This window comes from Dipodomys spectabilis, unplaced genomic scaffold (assembly GCF_019054845.1).
Source record: "Dipodomys spectabilis isolate Male_0828 unplaced genomic scaffold, ASM1905484v1 ptg000019l, whole genome shotgun sequence".
Classification (NCBI taxonomy): domain Eukaryota; kingdom Metazoa; phylum Chordata; class Mammalia; order Rodentia; family Heteromyidae; genus Dipodomys; species Dipodomys spectabilis.
The window spans coordinates 27,512,501-27,535,563 of NW_024870696.1; the positions used below are offsets into that span (position 1 = coordinate 27,512,501).

The following is a 23,063-nucleotide window of genomic DNA, read 5'->3' on the forward strand; positions in this document are numbered from 1 at the left end:
TGGCATCTGCGGGCCTAAAAACCCAGGCAATGACAGGTTTTGAAAACATTTTCATTGAACTAAAATTCATGGTTCCTCTTAATGATACAACCTGTTGTGTCCATAGGTGAAATGATCATTTGCTTATTGGAACTTTCAGAGCACCTGGAAGGGTTTTTCAAAGTTTAAAGCTAGCCAATAAAATGAAAGAATTAGTAGAATTTCGATTGAGAATATGATTATGTAGGGTAGTGTAAAACCTCAGTGAGCAATAATTTAGCCAGCTCTCTTACCAGAACAAGTGGCTGTGATCAGTTTCTCTAAGGACAGTGAAGTTGGGTTTTAGGTATTGTATGTGTACATGCGGGAGTCTTCACATTTCAGTATGAATAAGAATTCCACGCTGGTGGCACATACCTGTCATCCTAGCTAATCAGGAGGCTAGGATCTGAGGGTCTCTGGTTCAAAGCCAGCCCAGGCAGGAAAGTCCATGATACTCTTATCTCCAATAAACCACCAGAAAACCAAAAGTGGTGCTGTGGTTCAAGTGGTAGAGCACTCACCTTGAGCTGAAGAGCTGAGGGACAGTGCCCAGGCCCAGAGTTCAAGCACCACAATTGACCCTACCCTACCTCCTTCCCCAAAAAGAATTCCCTTGGGAATATGTTAAAAATGTAGACCCCTGGGGCTTTCATAAATGTCATGTGATTTGTTCAGAGTGGTAGTAAGCAACCCAATGACTATAATGTAGTTGGTGGAAAGCGTACTTTGAGAGTTAGTGTTTGCATTTTTCTGTAAAGAGTGAGAAGGGGGAATTTTGATCAGTGGAGATAAATTCCATAATCTGGACCTACGAGGAATAGCCCGTGGGTGTCTGTACTTGCACTGGCGCTCCAAAGAGTGACTGAGTCAGGGACTGAGGCCAGCCAGGTCTGCAGCCAGGTCCACAAGTGTGCAGAGACCAGACCTTTCTCCTTTAACCAGAAAGCCAAAATCTGATTATTACAGGATTTTCATCAGTTTTAGGAACTGATACCTAGTCATTCAATGTGGGTTTTTGTTTTTTTGCTAATTTATGATAATTCTGGTAGAGGGCAGAGTTTTACCTTTGGAATACCATCAGCCAATCTCAGATACAATTGTATTTCTAGTTCTATGACAGCAAAACTAGCTGGCACAGAGGATAGAGTAAACTATTACATCATGTGGAAGAGTTTCATTTTACAACCACTGTGAGGGAACAAATGATTTTCTGTTAAATGCTACTTATAAATAATTTCCATCAAACCTGAAACCTAAGTTGTGTTGCTTATTTATGTATTTATTTATGTTTTTATGTATGTATATATTTATTTATTGTTGATCATGGGGCTTGAACGCAGGGCGTGGGTGCTGTCCCTGAGCTCAAATTTTGCTCAAGGCTAGCAGTCTACTACTTTGAGCAACCACTTCTGGTTTTCTGGTGGTTAATTGGAGATAAGAGTCTCACAGTGACTTTCAGCCTAAGCTGGCTTGGAACCGTGATCCTCAGATCTCAGCCTCCTGAATAGCTAGGATTACACTGGCACCAAGATGTGTTTTAAAATTTGAATACTATGTAAAGATTTTTATGAAGATGCTGCATGTTTTGTGTGTGGCACTCAACAGAAGTAGCTGGCTAAATCAAGGCCATTAAAAATCCTCAAACTTTTAATTTTAGTTCATGATTTCAGCTTTTCTCCTCAATCAGTCTTTTCATGGCTAGTAACAAGGAGCTAATTGGTTGGTTTGAGTTTCTGCTTTTCTCCCTTTTCTGGCCATTCTCTGCTGTAGATCCTAATGAGCTCCAAAGCAGGCAGACAAGTGGACCAGCAGGCTGGAAGGAGAGAAGAGGCAGTGGGCATGGAATGTCTGTTGTTCATCCAATCATCGAAATGCGTTTTAATTGTGGCAGCAGTGCCATAAATAGGCCTGGCACAAGTCTGTTCGGCTGCCCCATTTCATTCCTGTCTGTTTCAGTCACTCTGCTTACACCAGGCGAAGAGTCTGAGATTTTTAATTTATTCACCAATGGAAAAGACCTCTTCCTGGTCATCTTCAGTTTTAGCAGCGATATCCTCTTGAATAGCTCAATAGAAGTTGAGTTTTAGGAGAACAGGCTGTTTTTATTGCAATTTATATCTTGTTTTGACTTCAGGAGTCCAAGGATGCAGTCTCCATTGGCTTGTGTTAAACTCTTCTGCTGGTGTCTGCTCTCTTACAGGTCATTCGTAAGGGCTGGCTGACCATCAGCAACATTGGCATCATGAAAGGAGGCTCCAAGGGATACTGGTTTGTCCTCACTGCAGAAAGCTTGTCCTGGTATAAAGATGACGAGGTAAGACCCAGAGTAATGCAGTTTTCTTTGTAATGTGTTTCTAAACTTGCATGAACTGGATCTTGTTGTGGTAAACAGTTTTCACAATGCAGTCGTCTACTGTTCTGTCTATTAGTGGGAGGTAGCTTTGAACATTTATTTAATAGATATTTAAGTTGACAATATGCCCTCACATTCCTTTTCCTGCTTGCTTCTCTGGTGTAATTGTATTTTGCTTCTCTGAAGAAATTGAGTTAGAGATCAGTCGTTGGAAACTTTTCTCCTTTATGATAATATGCGGTCGCAGGTGCTGTGAGTGCAATTTTTATTAAGTAGTGTGTTTAAAAAGCCTAAGGTAATAGGACATCTTGAGAGAGAAATTACTAACACCAGTGAAGTTAGTGAGGCCCGTGGACATTGTTTCTGTAGCATGTGCCGGACACGGAGGGCTCTGAGAAGGCTTGCTCTCTGAAGACCTCGTGGGTCCTCCTTCAAGTGGCCCCTGGTCATTGTTGATACAAGGTTTCTCTTTTTTGGAGAATTTAACATCTCTGTAGAAGCAGAGATTATGATCATTATGGCACTCTGCTTTATATTAGATGGGAATCATTTTGGTCCTGTGACTTATTATTCATTTATATAAAAGTGCACCAAAAAGTTGTATTAGTCTTACAGAACCATTTAGAGGCTATAAGTTATGTAGAGCTAGATTTTAGTTGGCATAGATGGAGGGCGAGTATGTTTTAGAAATTTTAACAGCTCAGGTCTGACTTGTTTTTAATTCAACATAAAATGCTGTTTATAATTCAGCATGAAATCATTATATAAAATACTCTATGATGGCAAAACTAAAGAGGGGTGTAATTATCACAATTTTATTTGGCTATAAAGAACATGCAAATCAGAGTTAAAAATCCTTCCTATCTTACTGTAATATGTTTTTGGAAGCACCGCAAGTTGCAGTTTTCAGTTCTTGCAAGAGATCATTCGTGTCTTACAATGCTTTCCATTTTCCACATGCTTTTATATGTAGACAATGTGATGATTAACTTTATCTTCAGTAAAGGAATTTAAATTCTCTGGAAATGTCAAAACATATGTACTATTTAAGAGCTTATTTTCACTTTTTTTTTGTAACTGACCTTGATCAACATTGAGGTTGGTCCTGTGAGTCTGGGGATTGGCAGTGAATTCTCTCCTGTGCTGACTGCTTACGCACCCTGTCCTTGTGTGGGAAGTTTGAGTTGGGAGGCACTTCTTCCATGGAAAGGTCAGCAAACAGATGACCTATGCTGTTCAGTTGTCCTGATTTTACTGAGGAATCATAGTGGCAGTGGCTAGTGTTTTGTGTATATTAAATGAGCTCTTTAAATCATACTGCTACCCTAGGAGAGGTGTGATTTGTCTTTTTTGCAAATGAGAAAACAAAAGTAAACACTATACCACCATTACCACCAACTCCTTTCAAAACACTCCCCGACCGCTTGGAAAGCCATTTCTACAGGAGCTCTGTCTCTTACTAAAGAAGCATCTCTCCCGCCTCCTGGCTCCTCGGCTGTCCGCGCCATTCTCCACTCTGCTTCCCTTCCCCTCTTGCCAGAGCTGTAGCTGTTGACTGTGCCTGAGCCTGCTGGCCTGGCAAGAGAGAGGGCGCAGCGCGGGTTGCTGCTGTCTGTGGGTGCAGCATGTAACAGGTAGTTATGAGGGACGTTGTGGATTGAGGCTGGAGGGAAAAGAGGAGGTGAGGAATTCGAGCAGAAAGTCTCAGAAGAGTGGAGCTCGGACTGATGACTGGCTTCATGAATTTCCACTCCACTCACCTGAGAGCATCCACTTTTTTTTTTTAATTTAATTTTATTTTTTTTGTGAACACACTACAGAGGGGTTACAATTACATGGGCAGGATAATGCGTACATTTCTTATCAAGCATTGCAGCCTCCTCCCTTGTTTACCCTTCACATCCCTTCCCAGCCTCCCCCCCACCCCCCCACCCAATCCTCCCGCCTCCCCCGTCCCCCCCTCCCCCCGCACCAACATTGTAAAGCTCGTTTTCGACATGACATCTTGTATTTCTCATTGTTGCAACAGGTCCAACTGTATCCTTAAATGACTTGTTTTTCCCCATCTCCTCCACAAGTTATACTGACATCAAATATAGTGAAAGCAGGGGTTATACTGTGGGGGAGGGACATACAAAGCAACAAAGAGATAATCTTATAAATGCATTAGAAACAAATGCATGGAAGAAAAAAAACATTAGAGTACCTATCTAAGGGTTCATTTTCCTAACATCACATTATCTGACCTTTTCCGTTTGACTCATACATATACTAGATATTGCAAATAAGGGAAACCATGGGACCTATGTTTCTTTGGGCCTGGCTTACTTCACTTAATATAATTTTTTCCAAGTCTTTCCATTTCCTAACAAATGGGGCAATGTCATTGTTTCTGATGGAGGCATAGAATTCCATTGTGTATATATACCACATTTTCTTGATCCATTCATCTACTGAGGGGCATCTGGGTTGGTTCCATATCTTAGCTATGGTAAATAATGCTGCAATAAACATAGTTATGCTGGTAGCTTTAGTGTGGTCTTGTTTGTAAACATTTGGGTAAATGCCCAAAAGTGGGATTGCTGGGTCATAGGGGAGCTCTATGTGAAGTCTTTTGAGGAACCTCCATACTGCTTTCCAAAGTGGTTGAACAAGTTTACATTCCCACCAACAATGAAGTAAGGTTCCCTTCTGTCCACATCCCCTCCAGCATCTGTTGTTGTTAGAGTTCTTGATTATAGCCATTCTAACTGGGGTGAGGTAGTATCTCAATGTTGTTTTGATTTGCATTTCTTTTATGGCTAGGGAGGTTGAGCATTTCTTCATGTGTCTACTGACCATCCTTCTTTCTTCTTCAGAGAAGTTTCTCTTCAAGTCTTTAGCCCACTTATTTATTGGGCAGTTGTTTCTTTGAGGATTTGTTGTTGGGGGATTTAATTTTTTGAGTTCCAGGTATATTTTAGATATGAGACCCTTGTCTGTTGTATGGCTAGTGAAGATCTTCTCCCAATCCATGGGCTTTATATTGATCATGCTAGCTATGTCCTTTGCCATGCAGAAGCTCTGCGACTTCATGCAATCCCATTTGTCCAACCTTTCTTTGATTTGTTGTGTTTCCGGGTCTCTATTCAGAAAATTTTGGCCTGAGCCAAGGAGACCTAGGGTTTCTCCTATTCCATCCTGTAATGTTTTCAGAGTGTCTGCTTTGACTTCGAGGTCTTTGATCCATTTGGAGTTGATTCTGGTGCAGGGTGATATATAAGGATCTAGCTTTAGTTTTCTATATGTAGTTAACCAATTTTGCCAGCACCATTTACTGAAGAGGCTGTCTTTCTTCCATTCTATTGTTTTAGCTCCCTTATCGAAGATTAGATGGCTTATAGGTCTGTAGGTTCATTTCTGGGTTTTCAATTCTATTCCATTGGTCCTGAGGTCTGTTCTTATGCCAATACCAAGCTGTTTTGATTACTATGGCTTTATAGTAGAGTTTGAAATTTGGTATTGATATTCCTCCAGCAGTGTTCTTTCCGTTGAGGAGTGTTTTTGCTATTCGGGGTCTTTTATTGTTCCATATGAATTTTTGGATTGCCTCTTCTATTTCCTTGAAGAATGAGGGTGGAATTTTGATAGGTATTGCGTTGAATTTGTAGATAGCCTTGGGAAGTATTTCCATTTTCACGATGTTAATCTTTCCAATCCAGGAGCATGGGAGGTTTTGCCATTTTCTAAGTTCTGTTTTAATTTCCTTTTTCAAGATTTTAAAGTTTTCAACATAGAGGTCCTTCACTTCTTTGGTTAATTCCTAGGTATTTTATTTTTTGTGGGGCTATTACAAATGGAGTTGCTTTCCTAATTTCAGCCACACTTTTCTCATTGTTGGCATACAGAAAAACCATTGATTTTGGGGGGTTAATTTTATACCCTGCTACTTTGCCAAAGTTTTGAATCAGCTTGAGTAATTTAGGAGTGGAGTCTGTGGGATTCTTTAAATACAAGATCAAGAGCATCCACTTTTAAATGATGCTTAAATTTCATGAGGGCCTTGAGTCACAGTTCAGGTCGATCAGATTAAAGATGATTCTGTGTACAGCCTTGAAAACTGGACATTTTGGACTTCTTTTGTGAAAATAAGCTATGGTTCCCATTTAATTGTTGGAGTCACCTTGGATGACGTGTGAGGGAATATATTGTTGAGCATATGCTAATTTCCACTTTCAGAGACTTAGGCTGGTGATGGTGGCCTCCGTATTGGCTGGGTTGACTTAACTGATATTTCTTATGTAATCATCTGGACAAGCGCTCATTTTTGTATCAGTGATTGTCACAAAGAAAGAGGACAATGTAAAAAAACTCCCTGAAAATAGGAGACAATTTTTTTTTCCAAGCCCGGGGGTCAAACGTGGGCTCTCTGCCACTGGGCGGAAGCCCAGCCCTAGCCCTGGTTCTTTGGTTGTGAGTTTCTCCATTGAGGCTGAGAAGAAGAGATGTACCTTGTAGAAGCCTGGTAACAGAAAAGGTCTGCTGCACATACCTGGCAGCTGGTGAACGAAGGTGCTTGGCATTTACTGTATGAATAGCTGTTGAGGAAAAGAACAAACGGGGTGCCCCGAGAAGGTTGATGGGAAGTAGGCCTGGGCGTGAAGAGAGGCAGTGTGGGGCGTCTGCTGAAGCGTGGGAGCTCCGTCCTCTGGGGAGTGACGTGCCAGGGGCCGCGGCCGCTGGGGAGCCTCCAAGCCTTCAGCTTTTCATTCTCGTTGGATCTGCAAATGTGCCTTATTGTCTTGATGGGACTCCATGTGACCGGTAGAGGAAGACACAGCTCTCCTCGAGGTAAAGATAAAGTGGAGCTGTGATGTGCCCGGCTGTGGGAGCCCAGCACACTGCCACGCCGAAGCAGAACGAGGGACCAGCAAGGGCCTGCCCCCGACAGTGGCAGAGCAGAACGAGGGCCCAGCAAGGGCTGCCCCCCGACAGTGGCAGAGCAGAACGAGGGCCCAGCAAGGGCTGCCCCCCGACAGTGGCCGAGCAGAACGCAGGGCCCAGCAAGGGCTGCCCCCCGACAGTGGCAGAGCACACGGACGCGGCCCTCTGTTAGAACGCAGGGACCAGCAAGGGCTGCCCCCCGACAGTGGCCGAGCAGAAGGAGGGACCAGCAAGGGCTGCCCCCGGCAGTGGCCGAGCAGAAGGAGGGCCCAGCAAGGGCTGCCCCGGCAGTGGGGCAGTGGCCGAGCAGAAGGAGGGCCCAGCAAGGGCTGCCCCCGGCAGTGGGGCAGTGGCCGAGCACACGGACGCGGCCCTCTGTTGGACACGGCTTTCCCCGCGCGGCCCGCTGACGGTGGTGAGCCGTCGCGCGGACGGCCGGGAGCCCCGAGGGATTGCCCAGGGAGCACGCTGCCCTGGCCTGGCCTCGCAGAGGGCTGGAGGACGGACGGAAGGAGGGGACTAGGGGCGGGGAGACCTTGCAGAAGTGACTGTTCACTTGAGTGAAAGATGGCGGTGATAAAACAAAAACACGAGCCAGCATGGCTTCCAGGATGACATCTGTGGAAAAAGGAAGACCCGTGGGCCAGATGGCTGGCGCCGTGGGCACGGGGTGCCGGGGCGCGGTGCGGCGAGCAGGCCCTCGCTCCCCCGCGAGGAGCGGGCCCAGCGGCCTCTTCCTGCCGGGCCGTTCTCTGACCCAGCTCCTTGTTTCTTGTTGGGAAATAGGACGTGGGAGGCGGGGCTGCTGAAAGAGTCGCGCACGGTAGGTCCCGTGAGGGGCTCGGACCGCTGCTTCAGCGAGAGCCCCGCCCGTGGGTTCTTTTTATTTATGTATTTCGGTGTCTGCGCCTGCCCGGCAGGTGATCTGCCTCTTAAGCAACACGCTGCCGCTCCTTTTGCTTTTAGCTTGCTTTTCAGATAGTCTCATGCTTTTGCCCATCCGGCCTTGACCTCTGGGTTTTAGGCCTGCATCACCCTGCTCCGCCCCCGTGTTGACCAAGAATTAGAGGTATCTGCCCAGGCTGTCAGGCAATAGTATGACAACTCTGCATAACGGTTTGCAGCTATGAGTTAGCATAAGACAATCAACATGTTTCTAATGTTTCCACCATCTAAGCATGAAGCATGTGTAGACTGGAGTTTGGGAATGGGTACTCTACAATGTATTATTCGAATGCCGTTCACAGTTCGCTGCCACCTATGTCCCAAGCTATGCTAAGACCTCAGGCTGAGCATGCAGCTCAGCGGGAGAGCACTTGGCTCGCAGTGCAGTGTCCTGGGGTTGATCCCAGAGCCAAAAACACCTAACAGAGATGGCACAGGCGCCCTTTATAGTACAGTGAGTGTAGCAGACACGGTCAAGCTGTCTGCTGGGCTGTGTCATTTTCTCCCGCTTTACTCCTGAGTAGGTGCTGTCTGCAGTGTGAAGGGAGACGTGCCATCTTCTGTCTGCCGCAGAGTCAGGCAGTTCGCAGTGGTCACCGGAAGCGTTTGCCTGAGGCCCTGTGCACTCCAGCTAACAGGTGGCCCCCGGCCCCAGACTCCCCCGCGCACGCGCACTCGCACACTCACGCTGGCAGGGCTGCGCGCAGCTTCTGGTTCACCCCCCTCCAGCCCCATGGCCAACAGTGCCCATTGCCAGGCCTGGGGGGCGAGGGGCGGGACGTGGCAGGGACACCGCAGCCTGGAGATCTGAGATGACGGCTCTTCGCGGTTGTGATCTCAGCCAAAATCACAGCCAGCCTGATTTGCACTCCTGGCCTTTCCTGAAGATTTAGAGAAGAAATAGATCAACTCACACAGCTCAGTTAGGACGTTGTGTGGCACGCCACCTAGCAGTTTTCAGTCGATGTGTGCGCACTTGTGACATGATGTATCTGACGGCTCTGGCCCTTTTTGGCCCAGTGTGGACTGTATCAGCTCTGTCCTTGGGCCTCGCTCGGTGCTATGAGAGCAGAACATCTCAAAGCCAGAGTTCCTCTCGTTCTAATTTTACATGTAGGTGTAAGATTATATGCCTATACATATCTATATACATGTATGTATATCTGTAAACATATGTATGCACATATGTTTTATGTACATATTTACACCTACATATACATATGCACATATAATCTACTTTTATATACTAAAAATATGCTCATCTTTAACATCTGGTCTAGCTTTTCCTGCAGGTTCACCCAAACTAGTGAATATGTTCAACCAAACCAAACAGCAAGTTGTTTTCATGTAATAAGCTCTCGAGTTAGCGCTGGGTGTAAAAGAGCCTTTTCCTGTAAATCGCCTTACCTACTTAAACCTGCAAGGCCAACAATCTGTCTCACCTTGATCCCTAGGATGAGCACCATCGTAAAGGTTAACATTCATTGATGATTCCTAGTTTCCAAGCAGCAACCCAACAATACTCGGTTTACATTCTCCAGTTTTGAGATTGAAGGAAAACAAAGTACTTAGCCAGTCGCTAAGTGTCAGTGCTATATTCTTCATCAGCAGAACATTTTCTAACGAGCATTTTCCGAGCTCCTGTTAGATTGCTGGCACTATCTTAGGCACCAAAGATAGAATGGTTCGCAGACAATCCACGTGGAGGATATTCCCAGCAGAAGAAACGAAAAGCACACAAATCAGTAGCAAAACCTGTCAGAGGCAACAAGGAAGTAAAGCCAGCAGTGTGCTGGACATGTAGCTTGTCTGGGTGGGGTGGAGGGTTGGAGGAGGTTTGTGTGAATGTGCTTGTCAGACCCAGTGTGCTTGTTTGCATTAATATGCTTGTCTGGTGAGTTTAAGGAACAGGATTAAGCCCAGGGGGACTAGAGCAGAGCGAAAGGACGCTAAGGTTGGAGGGATTTGACTGTCAAGAGTGGCAAAGACTCCTTACAGTTCCTAAACTGGGGAGTCAGGTGATCAGATTGAGGTTTTTACAGAAGCATGAGCTGTGAGGCAGCTTACGTTCCTCTCCCAGTGAGAGGAGCACTCGTTAAATACCGCCTAGTAAAGGTCTGATTGACCTAGTCAGAAGGAATGTCAGAAGACCATGCACCGATTCACCATGTCGCAGCATATCAAGTACTCGAGTTACAGGGTGAAATGGCCCCACAGGTGTATTGCTCCCCAGTCGCTTGCCTTCATCACTGAGGATGGATGACGTTTTCCTCCTCTGACCAAATGTAGTTTCCTGGACTGAAGATTATTTAAGCAAAAAAATAAATAAATAAAAATTTCAATGGTTATTTTCACACAAAAGTATGTATCTTACAATTATTGGTAGTTTAGAACAAAGCAAGTTATTGAGCATAAAATAGAAACTGTAATTTCAAAGGGATTTTCAGTCCTGATAATTTTACATTAATATATTAATGTCACAATTTGGGAAGGTACTGACCTTTCTTTAAAATATTTCTTAAGTGTAAATTTTACATGACTAGGTTATTCTGATGGAAGGAGAAAGAGGCTTTTTCTTAATATCAATGATTAAAAATGCATAAATATGTACATTTTAATAGTTAAAATATCTGAAGCCGGGTTATACACCCCCCTCCCCAAAATAGTTTGTCAGTGTTCTATTTATGTAGCCCAGTATTCAGATTAAAATCATAATGGCATATTCCTAGGAAGGTAGAATAATGTAACAGAAACAGTTCCAAAGGAAATACACTAACCTTACACTGTTGAAGAACATCCAAAATCTGAATCAAAATAAGAGCGTTCCTTGGGCTCCGGAAAAAAATTACAGGCCTCATTTTTGTAAGTCGAAATGTTTGGATAGCTTGATAAGGAGATTATATAATTTCCTTATAGGGATATTTATTTAGTACTGTTTTTATTGTGTAATTGTCTGATGACAAATGTATCTTTGGTAATAGGAAACAAAATGACAGCTCTCTCCCTTGATAGGCAAAGTTATGAGTCTTTGGCTTCCCAGAAATCTCTAGTGAGTGCCCTTTTCATTTTTATGTATGCTTTCAAGACTGAGCCCATTTCTGACGGAGCTAGCCAGCCCAGACCCTTCTTGAGGAAACGTTGGGCTGCCAAAAGGAAAGGTAAAGGCCGAATGTAAGTCCGTCTGTATCACTGAGACTCTTCATTTTACAGTTGCGTGTGTATCTGTGCACACACAAAGGATCTTCCATTATATGCTGTTCAGTGTAGGCAAGCATTTCCACTTTCTGGCCTTATCCAAAAACGTACAATCTTGAAAAAAGTGATCTTTACTACACTGTGATGGGCAGTGCTGTTTAGAGTTACTAAAAATACTTTTAGGTCCAAACCCGTTCACCAGTATGCACTGTTGGTCCTCTTCAAGTTTCCCTTTATAGTGCCTTTCCCCAGGAACACAATTTTAAGTGTGGCTCATACGATGAATTGGTCATGTGAAACGTTTCACGTGTTTTAACAGGTCAAACATTCTTGCAAGATTTTTTGAGAGCTGAGTAAAAATTGTTTTTACACAATGTTAACCTCATGTTTTATATGAAAAGAATACTTTAAATCTTATCTTGGAGGGCTTCACTTTGACCCCTGAGCTTTCTCTGTTAATTGGGTGTACAACAGCAGGCTCCTTAATCCTGTGCTGGAATGCTTACCTATTATTCCAGCCTCCCCCCCACCCCATGCAGAAGGAGTCCACATTGGGCTCTTGAAGGGAGGGTTAGCTAGCTGCAGGACCTATCGGGCATTTAAAATTGGACAGGACTGTAGATTCCATGAGACATTTGTACGTTGTCTTCCTGCTTATATTTTGCTCTTTGTGAAGTGTTGTTTGAGACTTTGCTATTCATGGGACTTGAAGGTAAAAAAAAAAACAAAAAAAAACCCTGCAGAGCACAGTAACTCTTGCAGAAGCTGAAATAGCTTTTAGTCCACACATTTATTTAAGTGTGAGGCCTTTAGCTTTAATCATATTTTCATGTCATAAATTTGCCCATCATTCAGTTTTTGTTGGTGGTGTTTGTTGTTTTTATCTTCAAGAAAACATACTGCTGTTAGGTTTGGCTTAAATACTAAAAAAAGTCAGGAATTTGGAACCTTATTAGACTCTTTGCCTTGGTGAAGTCATTTTAAGAGTGAATTATCAGAAAAGAAAATAGTTTGCTTTCACTTCAAGACATATACTTTTCAAGACACATACATGAAAATACTGAGTTATCAATTGAAAAATTAATGAGGCCATGGATTACATTTTTAAAACTTGATTAAAAGCTAAGAAAAATAAGAATTTTAAGTGCTGAAAATTAAAAAAAATTATGAACCAAAGCAAAGCTGATAAAGTTCTAAATTTACCCATCTTCCTACTTTTTACCTTTAGAAGTTGAAATACTGATTGTTTCGCCTCCGTTAACAGTGTAGAAACTGAAGTTCTGGTATTTCCTCGAGAAACAGGCACACATGCCATGCTCAGCTGGTGACTACTTTGCTTATGCTTTTGAAAACACGGAAATCCTTGCACCTCTTATGAGCATGAATGCTGCTGTGAACGGAGTAAACACAAACTGACTCCATAAATTCTACTCTGACAACTGTTAATGTAAACCTCATCTTAACTGAACATTCACATAGATTCCAATCTATTCATGTCATGACACTTGAAAATACTAAAGTTTCAATTTCCACATTCCGTTCATGAAAAGGAAGAAAACTATTGTTGAAAATTATTTGGGAACCATTTTAACTGTGTTTTTACCTCGACCAGACCCTTAAGAGTTCCTCAACTCAAAATATTTGGCCATCTGGAATATTATTTTCTCCTTATTCTTTTCATGTCCCTTCTCTCCTGAAAAAGTCACAGTGGAGAAAACTGTTCTTAGTTTACAATTTATTCCTTGTCAAACATCAGACTGAAGTTGTATTTTGTATTATTGATTTTTCTATATTGATTGTGGAATGCCACAAAGAGGTATGCAATAATCAGCAAGGGTAGGGATTTTCTGACAATTATTAGGAAAACAAGTATAGAAAGCACAGGAACATTTTGAGAAGTGAGTTTTATTGTATTTCATAGGCATCACTCACTTTACTTTGAGTGGGGTGTAATAATCTGAATCAAAATAAAACAATGACACAGCGAATTAAGTATGAATCAGCAACAGTTGGAACCACCAGGCCCCAGCCCCTCTCCCGGGTCGCAGCGCGCGGTGTGGAGTGAGGGCAGCCTCCTCTCAGTGGCTGGTTGTCGCTCAGGCCGGGCTGTCGTGTGACTGCCTGTCTGTGCCTGCTGTACAGGTGAGCGGATGGTCTGCACAGCAAGTGTAGACAGGCAGACACATGACAACTCTGTCCAGCCAGGCCCTGCGTCCGCCTCGCGTCCTCGCCCAGGGGCCCATGCAGTCAGCCTGCTTTCTGCTCAGGGACAGACGCAGTCAGCCTGCTTTCCAGATTTGGTGATTTGGGAGGGGAAGAGGAAAGGGGGAGAAACACACAACAGATTTAAACGTTAAAACATCATAGACCTAAAAACAAGTCAGACTTTGGACTTTTGTTCCAAATGTGCTAACATGGAAAACGGACACAACAGAATACTCACATTAAGATTTTTAAAGGAAAAAGAGTTTTAAACACAAGGTTTATTTTTAAACCCAGTTCCTATTATTACTAGCCCACATACAGAGTTCAGACTAATTAAACCAGATTGCTTTCTTCACAAAAATTATTCATATTTTAATACTGAAGTGCAAGATAAAGACTATATTTATTTGTGTTTCTTGTAGTAACTAAGTACCTCAGCCTGGCCCATGGGGGAAGGGAGCGTTGTTTACATGTTAACAGCAGACGTTTTCTAAGTAATTAATGAGTTTACTGTATTTGGTAACCCCAGCAGTGGACTCCGGTATTTGATGCTTTGATCATGGGATTTTTGCAAGAGAATGTATTTATTTATTTTAGCCAATGCAATTTTGTGCAACAGGAATTTACTTAAATTTCTCACTTTCTTTTTAAACGAAACATTTCTAAGTTTGTATATATATGAGAATCAAATAAAAGGTACTTTTGAGCTTATGTCTCTCTTAATTAACTAGAGGGCCATGCCATAAATCTAAGGTAGAGACTAAGAAGCTGGTATCCACAGTGCTGGGCAGGCCATCTTTTGGACACTGTTAGTGAAATTATAGTTACTACAAAGTAGCCCTCTACACACAGGAAGTCAAGTTCACATCACATCCCAATATTACATGGGAGAGATATACAGATATAAAATATAACTCTGGCGAGTTCAGAATACTTGCGGTTCTTTTAATATTAATGAGCAGTTCACACTATAGAGGAATTTAACAGTTTCCATCCCCCCCTTTAAAATCCACAGTATTTATAATTAAAATTCAATCAAATAAGTGGAATTTCTTTAAAAGCTATCAAATACACAATATTATCCACACAGTAGTATACTATGAAAAATAGGAGCATTTTCAAAGAACTTCAAAGAAAAACAAGTCCTTTGTTATTTACCTTTAATTGTGAAATTTGAGGAAAAATAGCAAATAAAAACTTCATGATGCGAATAATAAGTTTTAGAGACTGAGAAAACAGCTTTGCTCTACACATTCAAAGTCTTATGCAATTACTGGGTAAAAAAATTTAAACAAAGAATTGATCCGTGCCATTTTCTGGGTTTATTTAATTTCAAGATAATAAATAATCTGTTTCTGGACATCACTTCAAAACCTTCAATAAACTTGGCTACTAATTAAATAATGACAAAGATAGAGGGTGTAAAACACAATACCTAAAAATACTACATTGTTGGTACTACACTCAGTTCAACAGAAAATATTTTGGAATGACTCACATGGAGACACTGGTAGAAATTAAAAACTACTGTAATTTTATATATTTTCCCCTCTCCCCCATAAATAATTTGATCCAGTTTACTCTGTTCAATTAAAGGAATGATGCATGCAACCTGAAAAAATAAAAAGAAATATTTGTGAGTTCATCTACTGTCCTTTAATATAAAACAGTTTAATTAAACCAAGGTATCCAAAACTTTTGAGCCTGAAAAATCCTAAGTGTTTTTAAGTGGGGGAAAATGTCTTGCTGAAAAATGGGGGGTGCGAGGAAGCCTGTTCTCCTCTTAAAATTTTGACAATTTATACTCCTTATTAAAAAAATACAATTGCAGTAAATATCATTTCATAATTATGTCGAATCTGCCTCTATTCTTGTTAAGAAATAACAAGAGACTAAGAAAAAAATAAGATTTGTTTTCTTACCTCTAAACTATAGGGTGGATACTATTTTTTATCATTTAAAACCTGAGTCAAAGTACATATGAAAGAGCTATTGCATTTCTGTAATACTATGTAATTTTAATATTCATATACCTTATTTCCTTTTTATCTTTTATTCCTTCAAAATTAAATGTAAAAAAAGAATTATCCTCTAAACCTCTTGTAAATTGAACTAAACCAACTCCAAAAAACTGAGTATGACAATAAGTAGAAAATTCAAAATGAAGATTTAATAGTTTCCCTTCACTTACTTCATTAACCCAGTTTATTAAAAACCTGTTAATAAGAAGCATCGGAAAAGGGGTTATTTATATCTATATAACTTTCAGGACAAGAAAGCAAAAAGGATTTAAAGGAAGAAAGTTTCAGTCTTAGGAATTTCCCGTGTCCGGTTAGAGCCTGACCTAGTTATTTTAAGCTGGGATTTCTAGGTTATAGATAGCCCCATGGTTATTATTTGGACATTAATGGGTTGGTTGAGCTTAGATAAGTGTACAATGGGTTGGTTTTTTTAAAGAGCAAATCCCTTCTAGGTAATAGAGTTTTGACTTCTCTGGGGATGGACATTTGTGGACGAGGGACTTCTTAAACTTTACCAAGTACTTTCTTTTTAGGTCTTACAACAACTTTTAAGGATTCCACAAAAGAAAAAAAAAAAAACCAGAGGGAGAGAGATGTGTTTTTTTTTTCATTAGGATTTTTATGCCTAAACACTTTCCCACAAAGCGAAATACTTGGGTGGTCTGTAGGCTAGAGGAAAGGGGGGTGGGTGGGTAGATAGTATATTTTGTTCTTTGAAAAGCATAGACATGATCTGGGCCAAAAGCTCAGGAAAGATAGTTGTAAAACTATTGACTAATTGTAGGAAAGCTATCAGTGTGAAACTCTGTCTCATAATAAATAAACTTCCTTTGATTTTGAGATCTATGGGTTAGAAAAAATAGGTTTGAAAATATAAATGGGCTGTTTTGTGTTCAGTGTCTCCAGTTCCAGAGTGTTGGTTTTGAAAGCGAAGGCTCTGAGTTTCCTTTCTCTTAGATGGCTGCAGACATTCTTTTAACCCAGTGCCTAATCTAATTTATTCATCATCCCGGAGAAAACTAACTATGGAATCTCCATGAAGTGCAATTTGGAGACATACAGCAAACAGCTCTCTCTTTCTGACCCCATACAGTGTTTCAATTTTAATACTTACGTGTACCATTACATCCAGAGGCAATTTTAGTTGAAGATGTTCACTGTTGGATACTTTCTTCTGGAATTGATTCCATGGTTCCTAAAATATTTGTACATCCCCTTATCAAGTAAGGCGATAAATAAAATAAAATTCAGCATTATTCTAGTTACCCCAGAATGGAGACATTGTATTTTTACAACGCCACGTGTAACCATGGACATACACCCCAGTGTGCATCCACCCAGTAGAGGCTCATAAATCCTTTAACTCTGATCATTAATTTAGCTCCTGTAACTTAAAATTAAGAATACTTCCTGTCTGTGTGTTGCTTCATAGATGGGTTTTTAGATCTCCGTGCAACACATTACAGTGAATTCTTGGTTACCTCTTTACGCGGTATTTTTTTGTATTTCTATCCTGGAATCATGCCAAAGACACTTTTATGTGCTGTTCATCTGCAGACTAAAAACTCATCCCTTGGAGAGAAAATAGGTACAAGGCAGTAGGGGTGAGTTCCTTTTAAACAGAAACGACATTTAATATGAAGAAAGTAAATTAAATATGCATCAAATGAAAGAAAGTTATAGATTTCAGTCATTTCAAGTACAAAAAAAAATCAGACTTTGAGAAATCTTACACATTGCCAAATACTTGGTAACTATTCATCGTCTTTAGTAAGAGTATCAGTGAGTAAAACTACATTTCTTAAAAAAATAAGCGGCTGTAAATTAGTAGGATTTAAGGTTTTTTATGTAAAAGAAACTATAGATTTCTTTAAAAAATCTGAATTCTATTAAACATCAGAATGAAACTCAGAAAATCCAAGGATGAATTTGCTTTATTGTTTAGGTTAAAATGACTTAATTTCTCCTTGCTGTTTGTGTTTTAACGGGGTGGTTTTAGGTAAAACCCACAGCAAGGCGAGGTAAGGGGGTCAGGGGGGCCATGTGTGACCAAGTGTCTGGCAGGGAGGCCTGGAGCGGACCCGGGCTGCCGGGAAGGCTCGGCTCAGAACGGAGGCGCCAGCGACTCCCCCCGAGCTTTCCTCCGGAGACCCACCTCTGAGCTCCGTGCCATGGCCGTGCGGCCCAGACCTGGGCATTCCCGTGGCCATGCGGGTGTCCTGGCTTCAGGGCTGGCTCCCCCTCCCCCGTCCGCCCTCCCCCGTCCTCCCTCCCCTCCATCCTCCCTCTCCTCCGTCCTCCCCTTCCCCTGTCCTCCCTCCTCCCTCTCCCCTAGTCCTCCCTCCCCCGTCCTCCCCTTCTCTGTCCTCCCCTCCTCCGTCCTCCCTCCTCCCTCTCCCCTCGTCCTCCCTCCCCCGTCCTCCCTCTCCTCCGTCCTCCCCTCCTCCGTCCTCCCCTCCTCCGTCCTCCCCTCCTCCGTCCTCCCTCTCCCCCATCCTCTGTCCTCCCTCCTCCCTCTCCCCCTGTCCTCCCCCCTCCTCTCTCTCCCTGCTGTCCTCCCTCTCTCCCATCCTCCCTCTCCTCCGTCCTCCCTCCCCCGTCCTCCCTCCCCCGTCCTCCCCTCCGGTCAGAGAACACCTGGCTGAGGGCGGGCGCGGGACGCTGCCCGGTTGGTGGACGGCCGGGCCGGTGCCGGGGCCCGGGGCGCACGAGCGAAGGTGCTGGAAGGCGGCTCCGCGGCGCCTGCGCGGTGGTCCGCAGCACGCGCGCTGCTCTCACCGGCTCTCGGTCCGGCGCGGGGTGGGCGCAGCCGGACGCCGGCGGCCTGCGGAGAAAACACGGGCGAGGGGCTGGGCCGGGCGGCCGGCGCCTGCTCTGCCCGGGGGCCCGTCCCGTCCCGGGGTCCCGTCCCGTCCTGTCCTGTCCCGGGGTCCTGTCCTGTCCTGTCCCGGGGTCCCGTCCCGTCCCGTCCTGTCCTGTCCCGGGGTCCCGTCCCGTCCCGGGGTCCCGTCCTGTCCTGCCCTGTCCCGGGGTCCTGTCCTGTCCTGCCCTGTCCCGGGGTCCTGTCCTGTCCTGTCCTGTCCCGGGGTCCTGTCCTGTCCCGGGGTCCTGTCCTGGCCTGTCCTGGGGTCCTGTCCTGGCCTGTCCCGGGGTCCTGTCCTGTCCTGGGGTCCTGTCCTGGCCTGGGGTCCTGTCCTGGCCTGGGGTCCTGTCCTGGCCCCAGCATCCTGTCCTGGCCCGGGGTCCCGTCCTGGCCCGGGGTCCTGTCCTGTCCTGGCCCGGGGTCCTGTCCTGGCCCGGGGTCCTGTCCTGGCCAGGGGTCCTGTCCTGGCCCGGGGTCCTGTCCTGGCCCCAGCATCCTGTCCTAGCCCGGGGTCCTGTCCTGGCCCGGGGTCCTGTCCTGGCCCGGGGTCCTGTCCTGGCCCCAGCATCCTGTCCTGGCCTGGGGTCCTGCGCGGCTGTCCATGCCCAGTCTAACCAATGTGCAGACTACTGTACAACGGCATTGTCCTGAACAGGTAGTCTGAACACTGGGGCGACGGGGCAGGATCTGCGGAGGCCTCCGTCAGGGGTCCAGGTGGTGCGGGGTGTCCCGTGCGGTGCCGTGCGTCCTGGGCGGTGCGGGGCTGTGTGTCCTGGGCTGTGCATCCTGGGCTGTGCGTCCTGGGCTGTGCGTCCTGGGTGGTGCGGGGCTGTGCGTCTTGGGCTGTGCGTCCTGGGTGGTGCGGGGCTGTGCGTCCTGGGCTGTGCGTCCTGGGCTGTGCGTCCTGGGCTGTGCGTCCTGGGTGGTGCGTCCCGAGCTGTGCTGTGCGGGGCTGTGCGGGGCTGTGCGGTGCTGTGCGTCCCGGGCGTCTGGCGCGGGGCGGGCGCGGCCGGCCTATATGCCGATGTCACGGGGCCGCGGCGTAAGCGGGACCAGATGTCCGCGCCGCCCCTGCTCCGCGCGGCCTCCGCCGGGCAGGAAGCGGCCTGGATGGAAAAGCTGTAAAAAAGAGAGTCAAGACGGGGGGGGGGGGGGGTGGAGAGGGAGGAGAGAGGGAGGGGGTGGTGGGAGGGGGGAGAGCCCTCCCCGTCCCCCGCCTCGCGCGGCCCGGCTCTCCCCAGCCTCCTGCGGCACTTCATTTTCTGGTGTCTCCCTTGTCAGAGAGCAGATAAGCCCCCCGCCCCCCTCCCCGCCCCCCCCCCGCCCCCTCCCCCCCTCGGATCTTTCAGCGGCTCGCAGACGGCTCTCCACTGGAGCCGTAATTACAGCCACTTCCTGAGAGCGAGGCCTCCACCAGCGGTCTGGAGCGGCGGCTGCGTCGGCCTCGCCCAGTAATGAGTTCCACATGTGCCCCGTCCCGCTCCGCCTCGCCGGGGCCTCCATGTGCTCCCCCGACCCGGGGCCTCCAAGTGCTCCCCCCTCCCGACCCAGGGCCTCCAAGTGCTCCCCCAACCCGGGGCCTCCAAGTGCTCCCCCGACCCAGGGCCTCCAAGTGCTCCCCCAACCCGGGGCCTCCAAGTGCTCCCCCCCACCCAGGGCCTCCAAGTGCTCCCCCCTCCCGACCCAGGGCCTCCAAGTGCTCCCCCCCACCGACCCAGGGCCTCCAAGTGCTCCCCCCTCCCCCCCCAACCTGGGCCTCCAAGTGCTCCCCCGACCCGGGGCCTCCAAGTGCTCCCCCGACCCAGGGCCTCCAAGTGTCCCCCCCCCACCCGGGGCCTCCAAGTGCTCCCCCATCCCGACCCAGGGCCTCCAAGTGCTCCCCCGACCCGGGGCCTCCAAGTGCTCCCCCAACCCAGGGCCTCCAAGTGCTCCCCCGACCCAGGGCCTCCAAGTGCTCCCCCCTCCCGACCCAGGGCCTCCAAGTGCTCCCCCGACCCGGGGCCTCCAAGTGCTCCCCCAACCCAGGGCCTCCAAGTGCTCCCCCGACCCAGGGCCTCCAAGTGCCCCCCCTCCCCCCCACCCCTCACCCAGGGCCGCCAAGTGCTCCCCCCCACCGACCCAGGGCCTCCAAGTGCTCCCCCCAACCCAGGGCCTCCAAGTGCTCCCCCGACCCAGGGCCTCCAAGTGCTCCCCCTCCCCCCCACCCCTCACCCGGGGCCTCCAAGTGCTCCCCCCCACCGACCCAGGGCCTCCAAGTGCTCCCCCCCACCCAGGGCCTCCAAGTGCTCCCCCCCACCGACCCAGGGCCTCCAAGTGCTCCCCCCTCCCCCCCAACCTGGGCCTCCAAGTGCTCCCCCCTCCCCTCACCCGGGGCCTCCAATTGCTCCCCCCCTCCCCCGGGGCCTCCAAGTGCTCCCCCCTCCCCCGGGGCCTCCAAGTGCTCTCTTCCTCCCCCCTGCTCCCTCCCACACCCGGCCTCACCCAGGGCCTCCAAGTGCTCCTCCCAGGCCCCCAGAATAGGGTGGACCCTGCCCACAAATCACCCCTGTCTGATCTGGGGTGTTAGGTGTGCAGCCCCTGGTCACTCCCAGTTCAGCCCTAACTCTTTGGTTCTATGGGCATGGTACTTTGCTGCTTGTTTTACCCCTGGTTAACTAAGTCTGCTGAAACTTCCCAGTCCTGCTTGACCAAAGGCTGTAAGATAGCAGTACACAGAATCAGTCCTCTCCCCTGTTAAATGTACTGTTGAATATCCTGCATAGAAAGTTCTCTGACTTTCCTTCATTTGCATTGATATTAAGAGTTGTCTCAATGGGGCCGGGAAGGTTCAATTCCTCAGCACCACATAAGCAGAAAAAGCCAGAAGTGGTGCTGTGGCTCAAGTGGTAGAGCACCAGCCGTGAGATGAAGAGCTGAGGGATAGTGTCCAGGCCCAGAGTTCAGGCCCCATGACAAACAACAAAAGAAAGGTTCATCAGTTGGCTTTCTGGAAATAATAATGTGGGAAATTTCCAGGTAGCTTCCAAATTTAACTAACCAAACTAAGAAACCTAGCATTAAAGAACTACAGCCAAAGCAATTCCTTTTGGCTAGCTTTCTGCAATCATTTTTATCAGCTGAAAAAGACTTCACTTTTCCCCATGTTGGATTGGATTGCATTTTTCAAGATGTTTCACATGAGAATGGCCCTAAGATATTCCACTAACTTTTCATTTCTTAAGTGCACGTATCACAGAGAGTTCAAGAGTGAGTACAAGCCCAGGTTACCTGCTAAGGAAGAGTCAAGCAGACAGAAAGGAATGATCTCAAAGTGTATGATGGAGCCCAGATTAGCACGGGTAACTAGGAGTGTACAAACAGGCGTAAATCACCAATGAAAATCTGTGGAGTGGCTTCCCATGGCTGTCCTCTTTGCTTCCCATGGCCGTCCTCTTTGCTTCCCATGGCTGTCCCTTTTACTTCCTATGACTGTCCCTTTTGCTTCCCATGGCTGTCCTTTTCTTCCCATGACTGTCCTTTTCTTCCCATGGCTGTCCTCTTTGCTTCCCATGACTGTCCTTTTCTTCCCATGACTGTCCTCTTTGCTTCCCATGGCTGTCCTCTTTGCTTCCCATGGCTGTCCTTTTCTTCCCATGGCTGTCCTCTTTGCTTCCCATGGCTGTCCTCTTTTCTTCCCATGGCTGTCCTTTGCTTCCCATGGCTGTCCTTTTCTTCCCATGGCTGTCCTTTTCTTCCCATGGCTGTCCTCTTTTCTTCCCATGACTGTCCTTTTGCTTCCCATGGCTGTCCTCTTTGCTTCCCATCGCTGTCCTTTTCTTCCCATGACTGTCCTTTTCTTCCCATGACTGTCCTTTTCTTCCCATGGCTGTCCTCTTTGCTTCCCATGGCTGTCCTCTTTGCTTCCCATGACTGTCCTCTTTGCTTCCCATGACTGTCCTCTTTTCTTCCCATGGCTGTCCTCTTTGCTTCCCATGACTGTCCTTTTCTTCCCATGGCTGTCCTCTTTGCTTCCCATGGCTGTCCTTTTCTTCCCATGACTGTCCTTTTCTTCCCATGGCTGTCCTTTTCTTCCCATGGCTGTCCTTTTCTTCCCATGGCTGTCCTCTTTGCTTCCCATGGCTGTCCTCTTTGCTTCCCATGGCTGTCCTCTTTGCTTCCCATGACTGTCCTTTTCTTCCCATGGCTGTCCTTTTCTTCCCACGACTGTCCTTTTCTTCCCATGACTGTCCTTTTGCTTCCCATGACTGTCCTTTTCTTCCCATGGCTGTCCTTTTCTTCCCATGGCTGTCCTTTTCTTCCCATGACTGTCCTTTTCTTCCCATGGCTGTCCTTTTCTTCCCATGGCTGTCCTTTTCTTCCCATGGCTGTCCTCTTTTCTTCCCATCGCTGTCCTTTGCTTCCCATGGCTGTCCTTTGCTTCCCATGGCTGTCCTTTTCTTCCCATGGCTGTCCTCTTTGCTTCCCATGGCTGTCCTTTTCTTCCCATGGCTGTCCTCTTTTCTTCCCATGGCTGTCCTCTTTTCTTCCCATGGCTGTC

The 23,063-nt window shown here is 46.5% G+C and overlaps 1 protein-coding gene across 5 annotated transcripts in view; it reads left to right on the forward strand.

Moving 5' to 3' along the window:
* The window catches only part of Dnm3 (dynamin 3), a 448,226-nt gene that overhangs the window by 191,490 nt on the left and 233,673 nt on the right, over window positions 1-23,063 (forward strand). For all 5 annotated transcript variants that reach the window (XM_042674266.1, XM_042674267.1, XM_042674269.1 and 2 more), the window contains one exon: window positions 2,222-2,335. In XM_042674266.1, coding sequence (XP_042530200.1) covers window positions 2,222-2,335 — 114 coding nt within the window. The remainder of the gene's footprint in view (window positions 1-2,221; window positions 2,336-23,063) is intronic.